The 13,690-nt window shown below is 51.0% G+C and overlaps 1 protein-coding gene across 2 annotated transcripts; it reads right to left on the bottom strand.

Annotated features, from left to right (window-relative positions):
- Positions 1-362: 362 nt before the first annotated feature.
- On the bottom strand, positions 363-7,622 carry LOC115248627 (vascular endothelial growth factor A-A-like). 2 transcript variants are annotated; one of them, XM_029832385.1, is made up of 7 exons: positions 7,080-7,622; positions 5,604-5,646; positions 3,875-4,071; positions 3,558-3,634; positions 3,435-3,473; positions 1,499-1,630; positions 363-509 (listed from the first exon to the last, which is right to left on the bottom strand). In XM_029832385.1, the coding sequence occupies exons 1-7, from the start codon at positions 7,143-7,145 to the stop codon at positions 488-490; spliced, it is 576 nt and encodes a 191-aa protein (XP_029688245.1). In that variant the 5' UTR covers positions 7,146-7,622; the 3' UTR covers positions 363-487. The 2 variants fall into 2 exon arrangements, with proteins under 2 accessions (XP_029688245.1, XP_029688246.1); XM_029832386.1 differs by lacking the exon at positions 1,499-1,630 and having other exon boundaries at positions 7,080-7,616.
- Positions 7,623-13,690: the final 6,068 nt, after the last annotated feature.

Below are 13,690 nucleotides of genomic sequence, written 5' to 3' on the forward strand. Positions count from 1 at the left end.
TTCCCAAAGTCCGTTCAGTGGAATCAAGAGTTCAGGTTGGTGGGGAACAGTTGTTGGAGCTGTGGTCCTCGTCCTTCTTCTGCCTCTTCTCACAGCATCGCACAGAGCGTCTGCTGCGTCTCTCCTTCAAGACGTGGTCATCGGGTTCAATAAAAAAATATTCATATCCACAGCAGCCCAGTATCCAGTGAAGGTTTCCATTAAATTAAAGAGTTCCAGCCTTGAGCAGGGCTTCACTGAAACGCTTCCATTCACGCGCCAGTGGCGCACTCGTTATTCTTTTAAATAGTGTCTTTTTCTGTAGCAGCAATACACATTGTCGTGGTACTTCTAGTATATGTACATATATATTAATTTCTTTAGGGATGAAACAGGCAGGACCGGCGTCCCCAGTGTCCTGTCTCGCGTCGTCCCGCCGTCTTTTGCAGGGAATGAATCCTCAGACTTCAAAGTGCTGTGCCATGAAAAGAATTCCTTCATAAAGTTCTCATCTCCTCGGTTTATCACATCTGTGGAGGAGAACAGCAAAACAGCCGGTCAGGTTCAGGCAGGAAAGTGATCAGAGGAGGGTGGAGACGTCTCCTCTATATATCTGAATCTAAATACTTGATGGACCCGCTGCAACGATTTCCTACTGCAGGATGTTTCTCCTGATCCGGGATCAGTGAACGGACTCTCTCAGACTCAGAGGAATACAAAGGGAGAAGAACGTCTAACTGTGGTTCAGGGAACAGGGTTAAAGCTGGTCGGGGTGGGGGTGGGGGCGTTGGGGGTTAGAGGGACCTCAGCCTGGTCCAGGGACCCCCCAGCAAAGGCTGCCTCTCATTCTTTCCAGAACACAGAGCTGCCAGCTGGAATCATGTCAGCAGTCACTCCACTGAAAAGTGGGTGTCCACCTGAACACATGGCAATGTGGGGGGTCCCTGCAGAGGTCAGAGGTCATGGGGCTGGGCAGGGTCAGAGGAGATTGTGAGGCACAGCCTTATTAATTAGGTGGTCTGAGCGCCCCTCTTTAGGTCGAGGACTTTGATGAGATCAGAGCCTCTTGGTGAACAATGTTTGAGGCTTCACTCATTAACGAAAGGGAAGGTTTTCACTCTTCTGGTGCTGAATCATCGTGAGTTCTAAAGAACCGGCAGAAGCGAGAGAAGCAGGAGTAGGAAGCGACCCGCCAGGTACCAAAGCGGCTAACGCTTTATCTTCAGCACGACCAAGGACATGTGATTGCTGTGGCTGGTCTGGCCACCTTTTATCGAGCCTGAGCAGAAGTGATGATCCCTGAATATCTTTACAAGAGTCATGCAAATGTTATGTTGTGTTAACAGCAGCAGCAGAGCAGCAGCACCACCACAGACAAGCTGCCACATGCTTTTGAGCAAACACACGAGAACATGCAAGTTCTGCACAAAGGTGGGGGGAGCAATGAGTGGAGACGGGATGGAAATCAAGAGGAGAGTTGAGGCGAGGCTCAGCGGTGTATGTGGGCATGGCAACAAACCTGCACGTTCTTTCGTTTAACTCAAGCTGCCTGGACTTGCAGTCTAACTGTGTGAATTTGCAGGAGCATTTACAGGTGAGAAGGTCCTGCACAAACAAGCTTTTTCTTCTCTCTGAGCAAGGTGCACAGTGGCTGCAAGGGAAGCAAAAGGAGAGAGAAAGACAGCTAAGCTATAGTGATATAGAGAGAATTCAGCAGAAAGGCCATGCACCCCCCCCCCCCCCAGCAGTGTGTGCGTCGTTCACACCTAACACATGATTCATGGCTGAAATGTGCTGTGAGACTGAAGCATCCACTCCTCATGTTTCTCATGTGGTCTGCAGAGATCAGAATCAGGTGACAGGAATCATCTCATAGTCTAAAGTCACCTGGTCCAACAGCCTCACCCGTCCATTCAGACACACACCAGCCACATACCACCGATCAAACGTCCCCGTTTATGGACAGCATGTACACAGATCAGTGTGAAGGAGGCTGCTCCAAGGACATCTAGCAGTGTTTAACACAGCAGCTAACATTATGTGATAATATTTAGAACTTGCTGCTCGTGTTTTGTCTGAGTTCAGGCTTCACAAAGATTTTTCACTTCAGTGCAGCAGATTAACCCTAATAAAAAGGGTTATTTTCCCTTTTGACGCCAAAGTGTTGTTTATTTTGTATTTTCTGACTGCTGGCCTGGAGCTCGGCCCTGTCAGGAGCCACATCAGTACGACGGCTTATCACAAGTGCTCCGCCCTCTTTTCAGGAGCTCTTATAAAGTGGCTGAAAAACATAACGGTCCAAAATGTCCTCCGCTCCTCCCACATGAAAACAAGAGGAAAACAAAGCAGAGCTCATCAGCGAAGCTCTCCTGGTCAGTAATCATATCTGTTTCTGTGCTTTTGGTTTGGGTTCCTGCACCTGTGACCAAAACGAGAACCAAGACAAGCCCACAAAAACAGGAAGCAGAAGTATGGGACGCTTATCAGTGCGGTCCAGAGGACACCCTTACTCCTTCCTCAGATAACATGAAAGGCACCCAATGAGAACCTCTGCACACAAAATGTCTGCATTCAAGTCTCACTTGCTCTGCAGTCTGCGTCCTGCTCGCACCCGGTACATAAACGAGAGCAACTTCACATTTAATTGGTTTAAAGAGAAGGTGAGTAGACCAGAATCTGAGCCACAGGTCTTACAGATGATTACACCACTGAATGTGGCTCACATTAGCATGCGGCTAATGTGGCTAACATTAGCGTAGCAAGTACGTAGTGTGATGTTTAAAGCATCAGGTGTGATGTCATCAACCCACCTTCACCTCATTTAAACACTACTGTTATCAGTTCTTAGGTTACATAATTATGGATGATCTTTTCCTATTAAACACACACACACACACACACACACACACACACACACACACACAGCAATGATGCATCAAATTGTCTCTTACTCCTGACACCACTAAAAATAAAAATGGGTTAACTGCATGACACCTGCTGCTATGATTAGACTGGGGGGCTGCTGGTGGGGAGATGCCAGCACGTCCCTGTGTGGACAGCAGCAGGTGTCCCCTGCCTCCACTGCTCACCATGTCCACAGCATGAAAGCATGAAGACATAAAGCCAGTGTGGTGAGAGGGGGCCGGTCTCAGGACCCTCCTCTCCAGCGACAGCTGCTCATCTCTGCTTGTTACATTCTGTGAATGTTGATCTAAGAATCTGATAATAGCATCGCGTAGAGGCGATACGACATCATCGACATTGACGCACGTTTCTTCTTATTAAAAATAATGATCCAGATGTAAGGGTGGATCATTTCAAACAAACGAAGGACTTTTGATTCCTGAACTGTCTCAGGAGTGATTGATAGGGTCCACCGACACAAGAGGACAAAGCAGGACACACGGACATCTCTTGATGTCCATCAGTGCAGAGAGTACAAGAGAAAAACTTACTATTCTTTCTTTGCTGTTATCTGCACATCCTGCTTTGGTCTGAAATAAAGAAGGAAGCAGCAGCAGGTTAGATGATCCAGGTGTCGTCACTGTCCCACTGCTCCCAACAGAAGCTCCTCTTACCTGCATTCACACTTGAGATGCTCCGTGAAGCTCAGGTCAACGTTATTCTGTAAGACCCTCAGTTGCACCCTCTTTACCTTGAAGACAAGCAGACACAGAAGCCTTTCAAAGGGACGGAACAACATCTCCGTATGGAATCCGCAGTGTGACACAGCGTCATTCAGAGAGGCGTGAATTTGAAAACTGCATTATGGGGTGTCTGCTGTTAGAGAGGCTGGATTACCCATGAGGTCTCATGAGGAGGACATCACGCTGAGCCATGTTGGGGAACAAACACCATCAAAAAGACACAAATGTGTTTGAGATCCTGCACTCACCTGCAGCGTCACGTTCCGGCTCTCGGTGGCTACACACTCCAAGGCCTCGTCGTTGCAACAGCCTCCGCAGCGTTTGATCACCACACAGGAGGGGATGTATATGTGTTGCGTGTTGTCTGGGTACTCCTGGAAAATGTCCACCAGGGTCTCCCTGGGCTGGCACATGCTCTTCATGTAAACTTCGTTGAAGGAGAAAACTACAAAAACAAGAGAAGCAATGGTGGTCTTCAATATTCCAGTTAAAGCTCAGCCCGGTCTCATGCTGGACCGGGACGTCTGCAGCATCTTTGACAGGGAAAATGCAAAACAGGTGAAAAGGGAGGAAATATAATAACAAAGTCAGCTGGAGTAGAAGAATAGGAGTACAAATCCTCAGTTAAGCACAAAGAAATAAACTGAGCTTTAAGAACTTTTAATATTATCGAAACTATTCAAGACAGTTTTGTCCAAACAGCATCAGAATAGCTCTTTTGATTCTTTCCCTGAGAAATCCCAGAATAAACAGCTCCACAGTTTACAGGAACAAGGTTCCCAGCAACCCTGGTTCGTAGCCTCAGGCGCCGTGGCGCCAGGGTTGACCTCTGACCCGTGACCTCACTCAGCCCACCCTGGTGCAGCCTGTGGAGTCACCAGTGTGGACCGGAGCAGAGTGTAGAGAGCTCCCACATCACAGGAGACACGTCAACATCAAGAGCAACGTGGAATCATGTTAGCCTTCAGAGGTGAGAGGGATGGTCACATGATGTCCCTCTATGACAGTGTGTAAACAGCAACATTTACTTGACGGCAGGACGGTGCTGCCACGCGGCAGAGGCCATCAGCTCAACCTCGGGTCTGCAGACCTCAGGTGGGTCTCACTGGAGGTGGTCTCCCTGCAGCTTGACGCTACGACAACAGCAGCACGTCTGCACGCCTCAGCACGGCGAAAACAAAGCCACGCTTCCTCGCACATCACTTTCACAATGCTGCTGTTGACTTGTCCGGGCCGAGGTCCTGAACCTGACACCTGCGGGTTGGGACCAATGAGTCCACCTTCAAGGGACAACGTGCTGAGGAAAGGTCAAGCTTCCAGCCGCCCCGGTCCACTGACTGTTGTTGGTCACGGCTAATTAGTGTCTCCATCCATCATCGAGCAGCACACTCAACACACACACACGTATCCTTGTACTTCTATCTTTGTGAGGACTTTCATAAGCATGATGCATTACCCAGCTGCTTACCCTGACCCTAACCAACTAACCCTGACCCTCACCTACACCCAATTCTAACCTGAAAACCAGGTCCAGACCCTCAAACAGTCCTTTGAAGTGGTGAGGACCAACCAAGATGTTCGCATTTTGCTAGCGAAAACACAGCACAAACACGCACACACACACACACACTCTATCTGCCAGGGCTCATATGTATTGGCTGTGGGAATAACAGACCTTGAATGCAGCTTTTCGCTCTCTCTCTGTCTTTGATATCTCCAACTATTTTATGGGGCTACAAAGTCCAAAGTGAGCCCTTCCTCTGCTGGGAACTTTGATTCCTGTCTGCTGCGCGCAGACAAACAATCATTTCTGAGGAACAGAACTGTGCTGCACATTTTTCAAGCTTCACGGTTTTAAAGGAATCGTGATGGGGAGGGAAGAAAGCCGTGTCCCCTGCGCGGCCGCTAGGTGGCCCTGTTGTCATCTGATTTGAACACAGAAGAAAAGAATTCTTGTCAGTCGAGAAAAGAACTTACCATCATTTTTACTGTTCTCCGCGCCCTTGCTGATGCTAGCAGTCTGCAAGAGACCAGAGCAGAAGGTAAATATGGTCACCTGCTTCCAAACAAAGAGACACTCCCCCCATCAATAAATGAATTGTCCTCAACCATGTTTGGCCTCCGTGTTCTGCTAGTCTTAGATTCAAACTTATACCAAATCTAAGATTGATACAGAAAAGCTGATAATTCCCAGAGTTCTGTCAGTAATCAGACCTGAAGTGAATCATTACATGTGGCCCTTCAGTTTGGGCTTCTGGATGTTTTCTGCACGCTCCGCTTTACCTTTGAGACTTTTTAACCTAAAACTAAACATTGCTGTTAAAGGAGACTGTTGGAGGATTAGTAAAGTAACGAGCACATGCATATTTATGAGGGAGGGGGGCTCGTTAGACCCTTGCGGGCCCTCACATTTGCGTGAGCAGGCCAGTGTGGGTCTGTCCTTCCCAGAGTTGGGTTAGCCATTAATAAAATCCAGCTTGGTCCATGACTGAACTGTTCCTCATCTCCTGTAAAACTGGACACCCACGGCTGAGAGCTGAACTTCAAACAGCACCAGAGTGTTGATTAAACAGTTTGGTGTTCATAAAAGACACTTTAATGAGCAGCTAATGGACATCCTGCTCTTCCAAAACTGCCTCAATTATGTCATCGCCCTAAAGTGAAAACAAAGAGCTGTAAAGGTCCCCTGAAGCTGAAGGGCCAAGCAATTAAACTTCCCTCCTGTCCCGGGGGGGAAGCCTTCCCATATATGAGTATGTTTCATCGTGGCACGGACCAATCCTCTTTGTTTTGCCATAAAATCCCGAGGTGACGAGCCGCCTGGCGGTTCTCCGTGCAGCTCTGCTGTCTGCTGTAACCGGCTGAGGTATTGCGTGAGAAAGCGGGTCGGCCTGTGCAGACAGACTGCAGGGCGGCAGGACAGGAGGAACCGGGTCTGAGCCTCCACGCAGCGCGGATCATCGTGGGAACACCACACAGTGCGCGCTTAAAAGGCGGGCCCGGACAAACTCCATTCACAATTCTCACACCCTCACCAAATGTTGCCGGAGTGGCGCTTTTATAATGAGCTCCGTGGATTTGGGAAGCTTAGCGGATCGGCACACGCGTAATCCCACACGCAACATGTATTTAATCAAAACTGATTTGTTCTCCCCTTTCCTCTGTAGAAATTCTGCAGATGTGATTATTTCATCATCAGCACAATTCTAAAGGGAATCTGCCCCCACAGTGTGTGACAAAGCCTTTGGATAAAGAAAAAGAAAAAGGCAAATCCTCAAGGACAAATGCGACACCCTGAAAATGTGTTGACTGAGGATGGGCGCAATGTTTGGTGTGACCGAGCCGTCATGGAAATATACGTTGACATGAGGACGCAGCTTCAGAGACACGTGTACTCCGCCTAATTTGTCAATAGCCACAATAATAGCCCGAGTGTTTGGACAGAAGACTCACCTTTCCACAGGGGAGGCGAAGAACCGCGACCAGAAGGATGTGGACGAGACTGACAACAAAGTTCATGGTTGTAATCCCTCAACAAAGCACAGCCCTCGAAACGAAAACCGAACAACTAAGGCCAAAACAGAAGATGAGGAGGAAAAGAAAGCGTGCCGAATGGTTCGCTATAGCAGTGCCAACTCCATGCCTTCCGCACGCATGTGGCGCGCTCGTTTCCAGAGAGTCTCAGGCGCTGGGATCCAGACGGTCCGACGGGCTCATCCACAGACAAAGACGCGTGTGGAGTTCCGAAAGCCTCTGAGCTGGAGCCGGGACGGAATAAACACAGCACTCCCGAGAAGCACAGCAGCCACCAACTTTACGCACCGGCGTCGTCACGCTCATTCATCGCACACATCAGAGGGTGCGTGCGTGCGTGCGTAAGCGAACATGTGCCGTAGAAATTTCCTCTCTCCGCTACACCTCCCCTTGTGATTCCATGAAGTGCTGTGGCTCCCTTCCTTTATATCATCACATCTCTCTCTCTCGCTCTCCCCCTCTCTCCCTCCCTTCCCCTCTCTCATTATTGCGCATGAAATGCTCTCTGGAGGAGGGGCCGCTGTGACGTGGGACGAACCAATGGCAACCAAGGGCCTGTGTGTGTGTGTGTGTGTGTGTGTGTGTGTGTGTGTGTGTGTGTGTGTGTGTGATGTCTGTGTGTGTGTGTGTGTGATGTCTGTGTGTATGTGTGTCTGTGTGTGTGTGTGTGAACGCATACACGCTAACCTGGGCTTCACTCCTCCATTTTAACAGTCAATAAATAAACATAGCATCTATAAACATAACATCTCCTCATGGTTGAGGTGGACGTGTGTCACGCTGTCCTGAACTCTTTTTCAGTCTTTCAGGTTTAAAGTTTGGAGCGTCATGTCATGATGAGGGGACATGATCTGGCGATACGCGTCCGTTAGTACCTCTCAACAATCCCCAGCACACATACTGAATATTTAAGTCGAGACATTTGGAGGTCAGACAGGTGTTGGACTCATTCCACATCACCATCTGGCAGAGTTTTACATCAGGAACTTCCTGTAAGAGAAAAGGAAACGATGAGACTGGCTGATAATAGTATTCCCTGAGACACAAGTCACAAGGAAACATGTTGCTCACTTTTCTGAGCAACCCACTGTTTCATTGAAAATGATCTTTTCCTGAAACTCCTGTGTTTTGTTTTTGTAGCACACTGCAAATTTCCATCGTAAATTAATCACGGTGCACTTCCTGCTGCCGGGGCACATCCAGGTTTAGTGCACATTCAGCTTCAGAGCCAGTCAGTCCTGGTTCCTCCCAGTGACCAGGCTGGTGATGCAGGCGACCATCAGCTGTTTGGGGAGCAGATGGCAGCGCCAGGAGGTCACACGCTGACCGTAAGAGCCGGTGTAGAGGGCTGTTGTGGTGGGGCGCGGCCACCAACGCCAGACTCCTAGAGCAGAGCAGTGTGAGATGATGTCATGTGGTTCTTCTGGTCCTGGTTCCGTCTGACGTCCTCCAGAGCTCATACATGTACCATTTGAATCATGTTAATCTTCATGTTAGTGTTCAGACTCCAGGTTCAGGCAGGCCCATAGGTGGATGCACACTTTACACCTGTGTGCACCCTCGATTGATCTCTATTAACCTTCTAATGTGAGAGAAGATGCAGCGTCCTGCAGTGTCCTGCAGTGTCCTGCAGTGTCCATCAGCATCCTGCAGCATCCAGCAGTGTCCTGCAGTGTCCATCAGCATCCAACAGTGTCCATCAGCATCCTGCAGCGTCCAGCAGTGTCCTCCAGTGTCCATCGGCATCTGCAGCATCCAGCAGTGTCCTGCAGTGTCCATCGGCATCCAACAGTGTCCTGCAGTGTCCATCAGCATCCATCAGTGTCCTGCAGCATCCAGCAGCATCCTGGAGTGTCCATCAGCATCCTGCAGCATCCAGCAGTGTCCTGGAGTGTCCATCGGCATCTGCAGCATGCAGCAGTGTCCTGCAGTGTCCATCGGCATCCAACAGTGTCCAGCAATGTCCTGCAGTGTCCTGCAGTGTCCATCGGCATCCAACAGTGTCCATCAGTGTCCTGCAGTGTCCATCAGCATCCAACAGTGTCCATCAGCATCCTGCAGCGTCCAGCAGTGTCCTGCAGTGTCCTGCAGTGTCCATCGGCATCCAACAGTGTCCAGCAGTGTCCTGCAGTGTCCATCAGCATCCAACAGTGTCCATCAGCATCCTGCAGCGTCCAGCAGTGTCCTGCAGTGTCCTGCAGTGTCCATCGGCATCCAACAGTGTCCAGCAGTGTCCTGCAGTGACCATCGGCATCCAACAGTGTCCATCAGCATCCAGCAGTGTCCTGCAGTGTCCATCAGCATCCAACAGTGTCCATCAGCATCCTGCAGCGTCCAGCAGTGTCCTGCAGTGTCCATCGGCATCCAACAGTGTCCAGCAGTGTCCTGCAGTGTCCATCAGCATCCTGCAGCGTCCAGCAGTGTCCTGCAGTGTCCATCGGCATCTGCAGCGTCCAGTAGTGTCCTGCAGTGTCCATCGGCATCCAACAGTGTCCATCAGCATCCAGCAGTGACCTGCAGTGTCCTGCAGTGTCCATCAGCATCCAACAGTGTCCATCAGCATCCAACAGTGTCCTGCAGTGTCTATCAGCATCCAACAGTGTCCTGCAGTGTCCTGCAGTGTCCTGCAGTGTCCATCAGCATCCAACAGTGTCCATCAGCATCCAACAGTGTCCTGCAGTGTCTATCAGCATCCAAAAGTGTCCTGCAGTGTCCTGCAGTGTCCATCGGCATCCAACAGTGTCCAGCAGTGTCCTGCAGTGTCCATCAGCATCCTGCAGCGTCCAGCAGTGTCCTGCAGTGTCCATCGGCATCTGCAGCGTCCAGCAGTGTCCTGCAGTGTCCATCGGCATCCAACAGTGTCCATCAGCATCCAGCAGTGACCTGCAGTGTCCTGCAGTGTCCATCAGCATCCAACAGTGTCCATCAGCATCCAACAGTGTCCTGCAGTGTCTATCAGCATCCAACAGTGTCCAGCAGTGTCCTGCAGTGTCCATCAGCATCCTGCAGCATCCAGCAGTGTCCTGGAGTGTCCATCGGCATCTGCAGCATCCAGCAGTGTCCTGCAGTGTCCATCGGCATCCAACAGTGTCCAGCAATGTCCTGCAGTGTCCTGCAGTGTCCATCGGCATCCAACAGTGTCCATCAGTGTCCTGCAGTGTCCATCAGCATCCAACAGTGTCCATCAGCATCCTGCAGCGTCCAGCAGTGTCCTGCAGTGTCCTGCAGTGTCCATCGGCATCCAACAGTGTCCAGCAGTGTCCTGCAGTGTCCATCAGCATCCAACAGTGTCCATCAGCATCCTGCAGCGTCCAGCAGTGTCCTGCAGTGTCCTGCAGTGTCCATCGGCATCCAACAGTGTCCAGCAGTGTCCTGCAGTGACCATCGGCATCCAACAGTGTCCATCAGCATCCAGCAGTGTCCTGCAGTGTCCATCAGCATCCAACAGTGTCCATCAGCATCCTGCAGCGTCCAGCAGTGTCCTGCAGTGTCCATCGGCATCCAACAGTGTCCAGCAGTGTCCTGCAGTGTCCATCAGCATCCTGCAGCGTCCAGCAGTGTCCTGCAGTGTCCATCGGCATCTGCAGCGTCCAGTAGTGTCCTGCAGTGTCCATCGGCATCCAACAGTGTCCATCAGCATCCAGCAGTGACCTGCAGTGTCCTGCAGTGTCCATCAGCATCCACCAGTGTCCATCAGCATCCAACAGTGTCCTGCAGTGTCTATCAGCATCCAACAGTGTCCTGCAGTGTCCTGCAGTGTCCTGCAGTGTCCATCAGCATCCAACAGTGTCCATCAGCATCCAACAGTGTCCTGCAGTGTCTATCAGCATCCAAAAGTGTCCTGCAGTGTCCTGCAGTGTCCATCGGCATCCAACAGTGTCCAGCAGTGTCCTGCAGTGTCCATCAGCATCCTGCAGCGTCCAGCAGTGTCCTGCAGTGTCCATCGGCATCTGCAGCGTCCAGCAGTGTCCTGCAGTGTCCATCGGCATCCAACAGTGTCCATCAGCATCCAGCAGTGACCTGCAGTGTCCTGCAGTGTCCATCAGCATCCAACAGTGTCCATCAGCATCCAACAGTGTCCTGCAGTGTCTATCAGCATCCAACAGTGTCCTGCAGTGTCCTGCAGTGTCCATCGGCATCCAACAGTGTCCAGCAGTGTCCTGCAGTGTCCATCAGCATCCTGCAGCGTCCAGCAGTGTCCTGCAGTGTCCATCGGCATCTGCAGCGTCCAGCAGTGTCCTGCAGTGTCCATCGGCATCCAACAGTGTCCAGCAATGTCCTGCAGTGTCCATCGGCATCTGCAGCGTCCAGCAGTGTCCTGCAGTGTCCATCGGCATCCGCCAGTGTCCAGCAGCGTCCTGCAGTGTCCATCGGCATCCGCCAGTGTCCAGCAGTGTCCTGCAGTGTCCATCGGCATCCGCCAGTGTCCAGCAGCGTCCTGCAGTGTCCATCGGCATCCGCCAGTGTCCAGCAGTGTCCTGCAGTGTCCATCGGCATCCGCCAGTGTCCAGCAGCGTCCTGCAGCGTCCATCAGCATCCTGCAGCGTCCAGCAGTGTCCTGCAGTGTCCATCAGCATCTGCAGCGTCCAGTAGTGTCCTGCAGTGTCCATCGGCATCCAACAGTGTCCATCAGCATCCAGCAGTGACCTGCAGTGTCCTGCAGTGTCCATCAGCATCCAACAGTGTCCATCAGCATCCAACAGTGTCCTGCAGTGTCTATCAGCATCCAACAGTGTCCTGCAGTGTCCTGCAGTGTCCATCAGCATCCAACAGTGTCCATCAGCATCCAACAGTGTCCTGCAGTGTCTATCAGCATCCAAAAGTGTCCTGCAGTGTCCTGCAGTGTCCATCGGCATCCAACAGTGTCCAGCAGTGTCCTGCAGTGTCCATCAGCATCCTGCAGCGTCCAGCAGTGTCCTGCAGTGTCCATCGGCATCTGCAGCGTCCAGCAGTGTCCTGCAGTGTCCATCGGCATCCAACAGTGTCCATCAGCATCCAGCAGTGACCTGCAGTGTCCTGCAGTGTCCATCAGCATCCAACAGTGTCCATCAGCATCCAACAGTGTCCTGCAGTGTCTATCAGCATCCAACAGTGTCCTGCAGTGTCCTGCAGTGTCCATCGGCATCCAACAGTGTCCAGCAGTGTCCTGCAGTGTCCATCAGCATCCTGCAGCGTCCAGCAGTGTCCTGCAGTGTCCATCGGCATCTGCAGCGTCCAGCAGTGTCCTGCAGTGTCCATCGGCATCCAACAGTGTCCAGCAATGTCCTGCAGTGTCCATCGGCATCTGCAGCGTCCAGCAGTGTCCTGCAGTGTCCATCGGCATCCGCCAGTGTCCAGCAGCGTCCTGCAGTGTCCATCGGCATCCGCCAGTGTCCAGCAGTGTCCTGCAGTATCCATCAGCATCCTGCAGCGTCCAGCAGTGTCCTGCAGCGTCCAGCAGCGTCTCCCTGCTCCAGTAGCACCTCCCCACAGAGCGTCATGCGTCCTGCCTCATCGAGCCTCTCACACTCCACTCCGCCTTGCATGAAACGAGATTCACAGGACGATCAGGCAGATGACTGATGGTCCGTCTGTCTCATGTCAGTAATTCAGCCTTCTGACAGGCCTGACCTGAAGAAACAAAGATTTTTACTGTTCATTCATTTACAGTTTGTATACACAGTTTAAACTTGCGTGTCAAATCTAATGTACAGATGTGAGTCTAATTCTGTTAGTTTTTCACATTTTACGTCGCAGCCCTGCCATAAAATAAAATTACTTTCCACAAAAAATAATGGAACATGATCCAGAATGACAGGCTGGTCTGTAGAAGGTCTCACAGCCAAACCTGACCCTGAAGAACCGTGTCCAGAGCTCAGAGACAGCCTCTTATGGACACACAGACCTGGAGAAGACTATAAAAATATTTGTGCTGCTCTGAAGGTGCCCAAGAGCTCTGTGACGTCCAGCATTGTGAGCTGGAGGAGGGTTGGAGCATCCAGGACTCTTCTCTGAGGAGACTGTCTCACTAGACTGAGCAACCTGCAGAAAAGGCTTTGAGACATGACCAAGACCCAGTCATCAGTCTGACTGAGAGAGAGAAGGTCAGCCATCACTCCTTCCTGGCAGCAGGGAGCTCATCTTGGAACATCTTGGTGTCAGACAGCACACCTCCTGGGGCCTTCGGGGGTCCTGACTGGAAGAGTCAGGGCTCTTTTAGCAGCCACAATGGGACCAACAGAGCATTAGATTTGTTTTAGCTTACAATCTTCTACCTAATCTGTGTATATTTTCAATAAATTGAGGTAGCACTGCTGTTAGCAGTATTAGCACTAGTGCTTTGCTACAGTTGATGAATTCATTGTCATAATCATGACAACCAGTCTCTGCTCATCTTCTCAGGTTTCAACTACAGGTTTCCTTTGGATGCCCATCTATCCACCGGTCCTCCTGAAACTGACCCAGAATCTGCGAAGAGTTGCGCTTTAACTGCAGCGGGTCTTACACCATCTCTACACCCATAGCCACTTCTTTATCATCAGAGCAGACGG

This window comes from Takifugu rubripes, unplaced genomic scaffold, assembly GCF_901000725.2.
Source record: "Takifugu rubripes unplaced genomic scaffold, fTakRub1.2, whole genome shotgun sequence".
Lineage (NCBI taxonomy): Eukaryota > Metazoa > Chordata > Actinopteri > Tetraodontiformes > Tetraodontidae > Takifugu > Takifugu rubripes.

Coding starts and splice junctions, on each gene's coding strand:
- LOC115248627 (XM_029832385.1), bottom strand. CDS start 7,145: ATGAACTTTGTTGTCAGTCTCGTCCACATCCTTCTGGTCGCGGTTCTT. Junction 4,072..5,603: donor GGAGAACAGTAAAAATGATG/GTAAGTTCTTTT, acceptor TTGTTTTTGTAG/TTTTCTCCTTCAACGAAGTT. Junction 1,631..3,434: donor ATAACAGCAAAGAAAGAATA/GTAAGTTTTTCT, acceptor CTTCCCTTGCAG/CCACTGTGCACCTTGCTCAG.